The sequence below is a fragment of the Lepidothrix coronata genome, unplaced genomic scaffold (genome assembly GCF_001604755.1).
Source record: "Lepidothrix coronata isolate B3197 unplaced genomic scaffold, Lepidothrix_coronata-1.0 Scaffold332, whole genome shotgun sequence".
Classification (NCBI taxonomy): Eukaryota; Metazoa; Chordata; class Aves; order Passeriformes; family Pipridae; genus Lepidothrix; species Lepidothrix coronata.
In genome coordinates, this window is record NW_016690512.1 from 1 (window position 1) to 9,977 (window position 9,977).

A 9,977-nucleotide genomic window follows, 5' to 3' on the forward strand; every position below is an offset into this window, starting at 1 on the left:
GCCGCCTGCCGGGGGACACGCTCAGCCCGCGCCCGGGACCCCGCAGAGAGCGACGGGCCCGGGGCCGCGGGACCCAGGCAGGGCGGCCGGCGCATCCCCCGCGGGCAGCGGGGCCGCGTCCTACCGGGGCCGGGAACACCGGGCGGGCGGCCGCCGCTCGACCGCCAACGGAGCGACTCCGGGAGGCGGGAAGCGCCTGTAAACCCGGTGTTTCACAGCAATACCGTTTCCAAATATTCCCCCGTTTTCTCCCAATATTCCCCCGATTTTTTTCGAATTATTTCCCCGTTTCTTCGAACAATTCCCCGTTTTTTCGAATAATCCCTCGTTTTTACGAATAATCCCCCGTTTTCCGAATGGGGGACTATAAAAAAGAAAAATATAAAAATAGGAACAATAATAATTACGGTATTAAAATAATAAAAATTTACCCCCAACCGTTCGGCTGCCGGGAGCCGGCTCCGGGGGCGATCCCGGCCAGGCTCGCGGGGCGGCGGGCGGGGGACGGGGCGGCTCCGGGGGCGCGGGACTCACCGCCACTTGGTGCGCCGGTTCTGGAACCAGGTCTTCACCTGGGCGTCCGTCATCTTGAGGGACTTGGCGAGGGCAGCGCGCTCGGCCGAGGCCAGGTACTTCTGCCGATGGAAGCGCTTCTCCAGCTCGCAGATCTGCACCCGGGAGAAGGATGTCCGCGGCTTCTTGCGCTTCGGCGGAGTCCGGTTCTGGTAGGGATGCCCGATCCGCCGGGTCACCGTGAAGGGCGTCAGCGCCGCTGCCGCTGCCCGGGTGGGAAGCACAGGGATCAGCCCCGCGCCCGCACGGTGCCGGCCGCCCCCCCGGGGCCGCCGCTCTGCCCGTCGGCCGCCCGCGCCCCGCCGGCCCCCGAAGGGACCGCGGCTCCCCGGGGTCCCGCTTCCACCTCTCGTCGAAGGGCTGCGGAGGCGAGTGGGGCCCGGCCGCCCCCCGGGGCGCCCCGCGCTATCCACGCCGTGAGGAGAGCGATTTTTCGGCTCGCTCCGAGCGCGGGGGAGGGAAGCATCCAGCGGCCGCCTTTACTTTTATTCTTATTCGCATTACTATAATTATTTCGTTTTACATTTTTTATCGGCCCTTTCGTTGCTTGTCGGGAGCCGGCTCACCCGCTCCGCCCCGGCGCCTTACCTGTGAACCTGTCCTTGACGAAGCGCCTGCTGCTCTCCATCCAGGGGAAGTTGAGGCTGCCCAGACTGGGCACGGCGGGCATGGTCGGGATGGCGCTGGAGATGGGCGGCGGCACGGCCCCGGGGATGGGCCTGTGCGCCGGCACCCGGATCACGCCGGCCGGCGCCAGGCTGAGGTTCACACTGTACGATCCCGAGTCCTCGAAGGGCGCGGCGATGGCCGGGAAGGGGGCCGGCAGGGCCGGGTAGGGCGCGCCGCCGCGGCCGCCGGGGCCGCCCAGGAAGGTCGCGCCGTCGGGGCCCCGCGGGGGCGGCGGCGGCGGGGGAGCGCTGTCCTGCTCGGGGCTGTTGAGGATCTGGTCGATGCCGAAGCTGATGGGCTCGTGCTGGTGCTGGCCCTGCGCGGGCCCCGGCGGGTCCATCCTCGGCGGGTCCATCCTCGGCCGTGGCCGCTCTGGAGGCGCCGCCGCTCGCGCTGCGCTCGCGGCCCCGGACCCGCCGCGACACCAAACTTTGCGGAGCGCGCGGGCGCGCGCGCAGCCCCGTCCCCGCCCGCGCCCGCCGCGCGCCCCGCGCCGCGTGCGCCCCCGCCGCCGCCATTGGCCGCCCCGCCCGCCCCCCGCGCGCCCATTGGCTGCCGCCGCCCCGCACCGGCCGCGCGCGCGGGCGCGGGGGCGCCGTGACATCACAGCGCGCGCGGACAATGGCCCTGCGCGGGGGGGGACGGGACGGGCCGCACGTCGGGGGTGCACCGCGACCGCCCCGCACCGCCCGGTGGGCCCGCACCGCCCACGGCCCCGCACCACCCACGGCCCCAGTCCGGCCCTGAACCGCGCACCGCCCCGCACTGACCACGGCCCCGCACCGACCACGGCCCTCCAGTGCGCAGCGCCCCGCACAGCACTGACCACGGCCCCGCCCCGCCCGACGGCTCCGCACCGCCCGACGGGCCCGGCTCAGCCCCGGCCTGCCGGAGTCGCGACCCTCCGACGGTCCGCTCCGCGCTGCCCGCCCGAGGCGACCCTGCGCAGCAGGACTCGGTACCGGCCCCCTGAGGCTGCCCAGGCTCGCCAGGCCACTCCAGGCGCCCGCCCCAACGGCAGTGCGGAGCGGCGGGACGAGGCGGTGCCTGGGGCCGGGCCGGGTGTCGCCCGGAGCCTTGCGGGGGTAGATTCCGTTTAGGCTTAATTTGTGGAGCCCGGCGCGGCCGCCGAGCGCGTTTGCAGCCGGTCCCTGACGGCCGAACGGGACTCAAGGCGTTAACAATTAAATAACGCTCAGTGCATTTACTTAGTTCCCTCTTATAAAGGGAAATGAAAACAGGGAATAGAATTTCCCTGTTAATAGAATGTAATGGCATTTGATCAGCACCTGGCAGAGCGAGCCCGGGATGCCGGAGCGGTGACAGGAAGGACTTGATTAGTTTTTAAACCTTAGGATTCAATTACCGCAACGCTCCGAATCGTTTCAGCGGCAGCGAGCGGGACCGACCTGCCGGGCACTGCTTGGAGCCCGCCCGCGGCCGGTGGCATTTGCGGGCCGCGCTGCCCGCGGCTCTTCCCCCGCGGCAGAAGCGGGTCGGGGGTGCCTTTTCCGTGCGCCCCCTGCCTCCCCTGCCCCGCACAGGGCTCGGGGTCCGGCCCCGCGCCGCCCCCGACGGGGCCCGGCGGCCGCAGCGAAACTGCCGCGGCAGTTTCCCGGGGAGTGGCGGAGGCTCGTCCCTGCCCGAGGCCGTCGAGGAGCCTTCCCCGGCTCCCGACATCGAGGGACACGAGCCCCGCCCCGCCCGGCGGTCATTAACACGGCTATTAAACGCCCAGCCCCCCGGGGGAACCGCCCGCTGCCACCCCCGGCCCCGGGCAGCCTAATCGGATTGTCCCCGCTCGGTGCGAGCGGAGCCGCCGCTCCCCGGAGCGGAGCTAATCGGATTGAGGCGATCCCGCAAGCTGGTGCGGGGCCGCACAGCCCCAACGGAGCTGCCGCGGGCGCCCGGCCCTCGGGGCCCCGCTCCGGACGGCCCGGCGGGGCGAGCGGGAGGTGGCGGGAGGGGGCAGAGGGGAAAAGGAGCAGGGGAAAAGGTAAAAAAAAAAAAAAAGGCAATCCGTGGAGGCTAAATAAATAAAGAAAAAAATAAAGTGCCACCCAGTCCTGGATCAGGGCAGGCTTTGTTAGAGAAAATTGCAGCTCGATCTGCATAATGGGAGCTCGGGCTGCCCAAGGCGATCTTTTTATTGCGTGTGTGTCTGCTGTTATCAATTTTGTGAACGATTTCACAGGGAGCCTGGCAGACTTGAGCTGGAATAATATGCAAAGATGAGCTTTGAATAATGAATGATGTGCTTTTAAACCAATTCCAAAGTGTCTGTGATAGTACAATATGAAAAGGGGTGGTAAGTAATAGTATATTTAAAAGGCGCTAGTATGTTTTTATTACTATATTTAAAAAGATATCTATATTATTTTTGTGAAATGGATAATATATCACAGAGTCTTTGATAATCAGCTAAACAATACATTTTTCTTTGGGAAAACTCTCCTGGTTTTACACAGTTAAATATAGAGTATCAGCGTACAGCTCTGTAACGCTCAGCTACCTTATTAAATATTAACGCTATTTTAATATTAGCTTTTAAATTTAATATGTTGACGTTCTGCAGTTTTACTTTAATTATGCTTTATAATTAATAACCCCGGACGTATGGTATCCTTAAATGCAGCTCTCCCGCAGCCGCTTCGTCTTCCTCGCCCCTCCGCGGGCTGGGGGCGTGCAGAGCCCCGCACAGAGCCCCGCACAGCCTCGCACGGCACCGCTTTCTACCCAAAATCCGCTTCCGCTTTGCCAAATGCCGCGGTCTCTGGCTCTTTGCCGGGCTCCGCTCCCTCCCTCCCGGCCCCCACCCGGAGCGAGCGGATCTGCGGCCCCGACGGCACGACCTGGGCCGGAGCCGGGTCCCCAGGTCCTCCTGGCACGGCGCGGTGCTGCGACCCCCAGCAGGGCCAGAGGCCCGCGGGGTGACTGTGGCGTGGAGATGGGCGTGCCCGCCCCAACCTCGGCCACTCTGTGCCATCGGGGAGCCGGACCCAATTAAGGGCTGGCCTGGCCGGGCCCGGGGAGGCAGCAGAACGCCCGGGCAGGCGCAGCTCCCCATCGCAGGGGTGCAGCTGAGTGTAAGGAACCCCATACTCAGCTGGGCTCTGGCCAGGCCCCAGACATGCATAGCAAAGTGTGGCATAGCATAGCCTGGCCTCGGCGTGGCACAGCATGACATGGCATTACCTTTGTATGGAGTGGCACGGAATGGCACAGTACAGCATGGCCTTTGCGTGGCACAGTGTGGCACAGCATGCCAGGAAAACAGCCTGTGAGTGCCACCTGAGCACCGGCTGCGGGTGCGTCTGGCCCAGCACAGGGGGCCGGGCAGCTGCAGCACTCATGGGATGGTGTCTGGTTGGGAGGGGGTGAGCCATGCAGGCAGGAGGAGGCTGGGAAGGGAGGGTGCTGGGAATGTGTGGGAAGGCTGCTGTGGAGTGAGAGGGGGCATTGTCAGTCCTTTAAAACTCTGCATCTTGTACAAAGATTAACTGAGATGTGGTGCTGAGCCCATGGTGCTGGCAGAGAGAAGCTCCATGCAGCCCCACTGCCAGGCTGGGGCATGGCTCCTTTGGCCTGTCAGGGAGCATGGCTGAGTCACTGAGACTGACCGGGGCCAGAGAGCACTGCTCCAGCCACCTGTGAAGGCATGGGGGGACATAGTTAAGCAGGGGAAAAAAAGTAATTAGTGCTGTGTAAGAGGACTGACCACCTCCCTGGCACCAGTGGGCAGAAGAGTTTCCTCTCCAGTTTGTCACTGGGAGTCACTGGGGACAGTGGTGCAGCATCTGTCTCACTCATCCCTGAAACCCAGATTTTCTCCCAGGCCTGACTGCCATGGAGGGGATATGGAGGGGGATGTGCTGCAGCCTGCCACAGCCACCATGTTTGGTTGTGGTGCACACACACACTCCTCAGCCCCAGGAATGTCTTTGGGCTCAAAACACGGAGGACCCTGTAGGGAGGGCGTCCTTGTAGGACTGTGTCCTCAAAGGACCCATATCCTTGCAGAATTCTTCAATGTGCCTGGCAGTGCCCAATGCCACCGTTTGGCTTTTAAAGTGCTTCCTGTAGGATGAGATAATAAAAACACGTGATAGACACTGCTAATCACCCTCTGTGCCCACCCACCACGGCTGCTTGTGCACGGGCTGGGAGGCTGTGCTTGGCTCGAGAGGAGACAACACCACAAAGCCTGGAGCCTGTCCAGTGCACATGCTTTGAACAGCCCTACAGCCTGCAACCACTGTGTTTGTGATGCAGCTGTAGGGGTTAGAGGTGCAAGTTGGCACAGCTGAGTGGTCGTGGTGGTGCCCAGGTCTGCGATGCCCATTGGGCTCATCCTGGGAGAGTGGCAGCATCAAATGTGCCTGAAACAATGCTGTGGAAATACAGGCTCAGGGGCTTCAGTGAGCCCAGGTAGTGAAGAGGCTGGATCACACCTGAAATTGCTGAGCACATTCCACTGCTGCTGAACTGCTGCGCTGGGGCTTTGGTCCAGCCGAGTCTGACTCCCAGTGCTCCAGAGAGCTGTCCCAGTACATCCAATTAGCTGCACTTCTGCATTTCCAGCTCCTCTTGCATCGTCCTTTCCTCAGCACTCAGGCTGTGATGTCCTGGGCCACAACCCCAGCACACTGTCCTGTATGTCCAAGGTCTAGAAGCTCCAGTTCCTGCAATGGCTTTTTCCATCTGGGCCTGGGACCGGCAGTGGTACACAAGGTACTGCCTAACAGCTGGAAGGCAATTACTTGGAGAAAGAGGGGTTTGACCAGCATCTAACCTACAGGTCAGGTCTTCAGAAGCATCTTCATGCTGCCCCACTAGCTGTCACACTGCCTCCTCAAGGCCATGTCAACTCTCAGGTACCAAACTCCTCTGTTGTCCACAGACCCTCCCTAAACACGCAAGAATTCAGGGTTGTGAGCTGGTCTGGCTCCTTGATTGTGCAGGAGGCACCAGCAGCTTTGGGAATGTGCCACCCCACAAGGGCATCACTCATTGCTTTCAGTTTTGTTTTTAACTACAGTGTGACAGAGAACAGCAATATCTTACTGCACAAGAAAGCAGCAGCAGACACTGTGATGTTCCTGCTGTAGCTCCTGTCTTTGGCAGCAGGTCTCGGGGTGGGCAAGGCTGATCCTGTGCTCCACAGCCCTTTCTGAACGTTTATTCCTGCATGAACACAGCATGGTTTTGAGTGATTACACACAATTCGTGTGGAAGTCAGCACAACAGAGGACACAAGTTGCTTTTCAGCTGTAGCCCTGGAAGAAGCATTGTTGTGGAGCTGGCGGGTGACGCTGGTGTTCAGGCTGGAGAGGGACATGGATACTCTGTGTCCTGGCATGGGAAGGGGAAGGAAGAGGGGGACAGCAAAAACATGCAGTGAGATGCTGCCTGAGCTCTGCCCATACCCAGCTGTGCCCAGCCAGGGACACACAGTGGCAAGGACTGAGGTGTGTGCACTGGAAGGGGATGCAGTCCTGACCGTCATACCTTCTGTAGGGCTCTGGGAAACCCTGTTGGTCCTCCTCGTCAGGGCTGAGCCCCCCTGGGTGGGGACCACTGTGGCCAACAGGCCCCAGGACAGAGCAGTGGCGTGACTGCTCCATCCCAGCGATGGAGCTGGACCCCGGCTGCCAGCCTGTGGTCGAGCTCTCACGGGGCAGCACCATGGGCAGGCACTCAGCTCCTGGTGCTCAGCAGAGCAGGTCCACCGTTTCATCAGCCCATAAGGGTTAAGTCAGCTGCGCTTTTTTGGTGGGAAGAGCTCTGGTGCTGTGGAGCAAAAAGTCATTCCCCTCTGCCCCTTCCTTTGGACTTGGAGGGCTGTGCTCCTTCTGCCTCTAGCTGGGAAGAGCCTCACCCCACACAGGCAGAGGGGAGGATGGGGTAGCAGAGCTTTGCCTTCAGCAGCCCTTTCCCCAGCAGAACAAGGGACATTCCCTATACCCCGACCTGAAGGAGATAGGACACCTGCCCCATGAGCTCAGCCTGACAGGCCGGATACATGGACACTGATAAAACTCTCTGTCCTTGGTGTCCCAGCAGGTGGAAGCAGTTAAACCCCACTCTCAGAGCCAATGCTCATGAGGGCTGTAATCTCTGACAGATGAACGTGCCTCAGTAGTTCCAATTCCTGTTCCAAAGCTCATCTTTGTGGGGTAGGTAACCTTAACTGTTATATCAAAAAAGCCAAAATTTTATTTTAGTTCAGAATCCATGAATCATTCCACAAATGGCTGAGGCTACATGAGATGGGGAGGGTACAAGGGAGGTGCTGGGGAAAGAGCCACCGCTGTAAGGGAAGGGAGCACAGAGGATGATGGGCAGACGGGGCTCAATTTCTTTCTGCCACCTCTGATAAAATCAGGCTGTAGTGAAGCCGACAGGGAACATCCTGGTATTGTGGACAAGTCCTGAAAGACGCAGAGACATCTGGTCTCCCCGAGCAGCAGTGCCAGCCTCAGGTGAAGGAGAAGGCAGGGAGGTACAGCAGGTTGTGGATACACCCGGGGAAGCAGCCGGGGTTTCAGCACCGCTTCCTTCCCTCTTTCATTCTTATTTTATATATCAACACACAGCTGCTGCCAGGTTTTTCTACTAAATATGACTTTTGCTGGGCAAATTACATTAGGATGGATGCCACAGGTATCCATTAGGGTTTATTTATCATGATACCATTTGTATCTCATGCTTATAAATAACTTATGTTATAGTTTTTGTTTGTAGAAATGTAACTTACGTATTTTATTATGCTTTCTGTAAACCTCAAAAAAGAATGTTGTCAAAGCAGCCTCTTAGCAGCAGTCTACACCCTGGTACATAAAATCTACACTAACATTATTTTTTAATACGGTGAGGAAGCGTGTTATCCCGCTGCAGTTTGAAAGGTTTGCTGTCATTGCAAACACATTGTGCAATAAAACATTAACAAGGCTAAGAAATTACTCTGTAAGGTGTGCATATTCTGGAGCTGAGTTCTTCAGAGCCTCCTTTTGCAAGCAGACCATGGCATTCAGACAGTGCTTGTCCCAGTGCTGCCCTGGCTTGCCCGGCCCATAGGAAGCTCTGGGGTGGTTTGCTCTTGCTCACAGAGGGACAGACACTCACCTCACTCAGCAGTTGGTGCTTTTCACTCTGAGGATACAAAATGCACTTGGGCTTGGAGAATCAGCCCTATTTTACAGTCCCCAGCCATTTGCATTATCACGTTGGTTCCTTGCAAGGAAATTGCTTTGGCTCTGAGCAGTATCTCCCTTTGACATTTCCCATTCCATTGTTTCCACTTCTTTTAAAGGAGAAAAAAATTCCAAAGCCCTTAAGGTAATTATGTCTTTTCAAAAACCGTGTAAGGCATTGCACATGCTTTTTAAACACGAGGGAAAACCTGGGCTGCCCCCACTGCGACCGGGCCCCTTAAAAAAAGCTGAGAGTAAACTCTTAACAAAGAGCCTGGAGCCATAAACCTCTCTATTTGCTCTGCTCTCCCTTTCCTAACCTAAAAGCAAGTGTACTTATACAACCAGCTACTCTAAATATGTTCCTGTTGTCAATTGTTAACCAAGGTGAAAACGCTCTTTCAATATGCATCTCCAGTTTGCCCAGTTTAGAAGACGCTGTTTGGGGCCTCACCTGTAAACAGGGAATGCGTCAGAAGGGATGTTTCAGAGACAGGTCTGAGTGCTCTGGGGAGTCTGCAGCTGGGTATTAGAGCAAAGCCTGAAGCTTGGACATGAGTTCTGGGGCACTGTCCTCTCCCTTTCCATCTGCCAAGCTTCAGCTCTTGGCAAAGCGGCCAGTGTACCCAGAAAAGGGGCTGGTTTGGGAGCACAGGGCCATGGCGTGTCACCGGGTAACAAACACAGTGCAGGCACAGAACCCACTGCCATTCACCTGGGCCTGCGAGGCCACGGCAGGGCTTTCCCCTCAGAGCTGTCACAGGAGGCAGCACTGCCAGGGCTCCTCCCCAAGGCTGTGGGAGATCAGTTCTGCAGCTTTTAAAACCCAGCTGAGCAGCACAGGTGCCTGTTTCCTTTCAGGACCAAAACGGAAAGATACCTGTACTAACCCACAGGTGTTTGAGGTGGTGACACATCACATGTCTTGGCACACAGCATCAACACCCCAAACCTGCAGCTCTCCAGTGACCTCCATTCATTACTTCTCAGGGGCTCAGCACTCCTGGAAATCAGATGCTTTGGCTGCACATGAAATACTTTCTTGAGCTGAGTTTAAATGCAAACAGCAAAGTGCTGAACCAAACGCCCTCCTTGCAGCTGCAGTTCCTAAAACTAAAATGTGCAGAAAAGTAACAGTTGCAAAGAAAAAAACTGGAAAAAACCCTGTAAGGAACACAGGTATGAACTTTTCCTCCCTGTTGGTCACAATTAATAATTCCCATTCTTATCTAAACAGTGGTGAAATATGAATAAATTCACAAATATCAGCCAGCATGAAAAACAGGTGAAATTTTTTTTCTTAGGTAAATAATGAAAAAACCCAACCCACTCCCAATCCAAGTTTGTAATTGCACATAATAGCTTTTCCACATTGAAAATTAATTGACTTACTGCTTAAGCAGTTCTAATTTTTGTTAGATCTTCCTTCAATTCATTTTGCATCTCCTCATCTGGCACAGCCCCTCCTGCCATGGCAGGACACCCCACGCTCCCCACCACAGGTCTCTGTAACTATCTTCTTTCCTTTTTTTTGTAGTGGTG

The 9,977-nt window shown here is 57.6% G+C and overlaps 1 protein-coding gene across 1 annotated transcript; it reads right to left on the bottom strand.

Moving 5' to 3' along the window:
* Positions 1-124: 124 nt before the first annotated feature.
* Positions 125-1,582, bottom strand: LOC108509085 (T-cell leukemia homeobox protein 3-like; the record flags this gene model as incomplete). The annotated part of the gene is made up of 3 exons (XM_017838338.1): positions 1,162-1,582; positions 535-778; positions 125-364 (listed from the first exon to the last, which is right to left on the bottom strand). Coding segments are annotated over exons 1-3 (905 nt in total), but the record flags the coding sequence as incomplete, so codon positions are not given.
* Between the last annotated feature and the right edge of the window lie 8,395 nt (positions 1,583-9,977).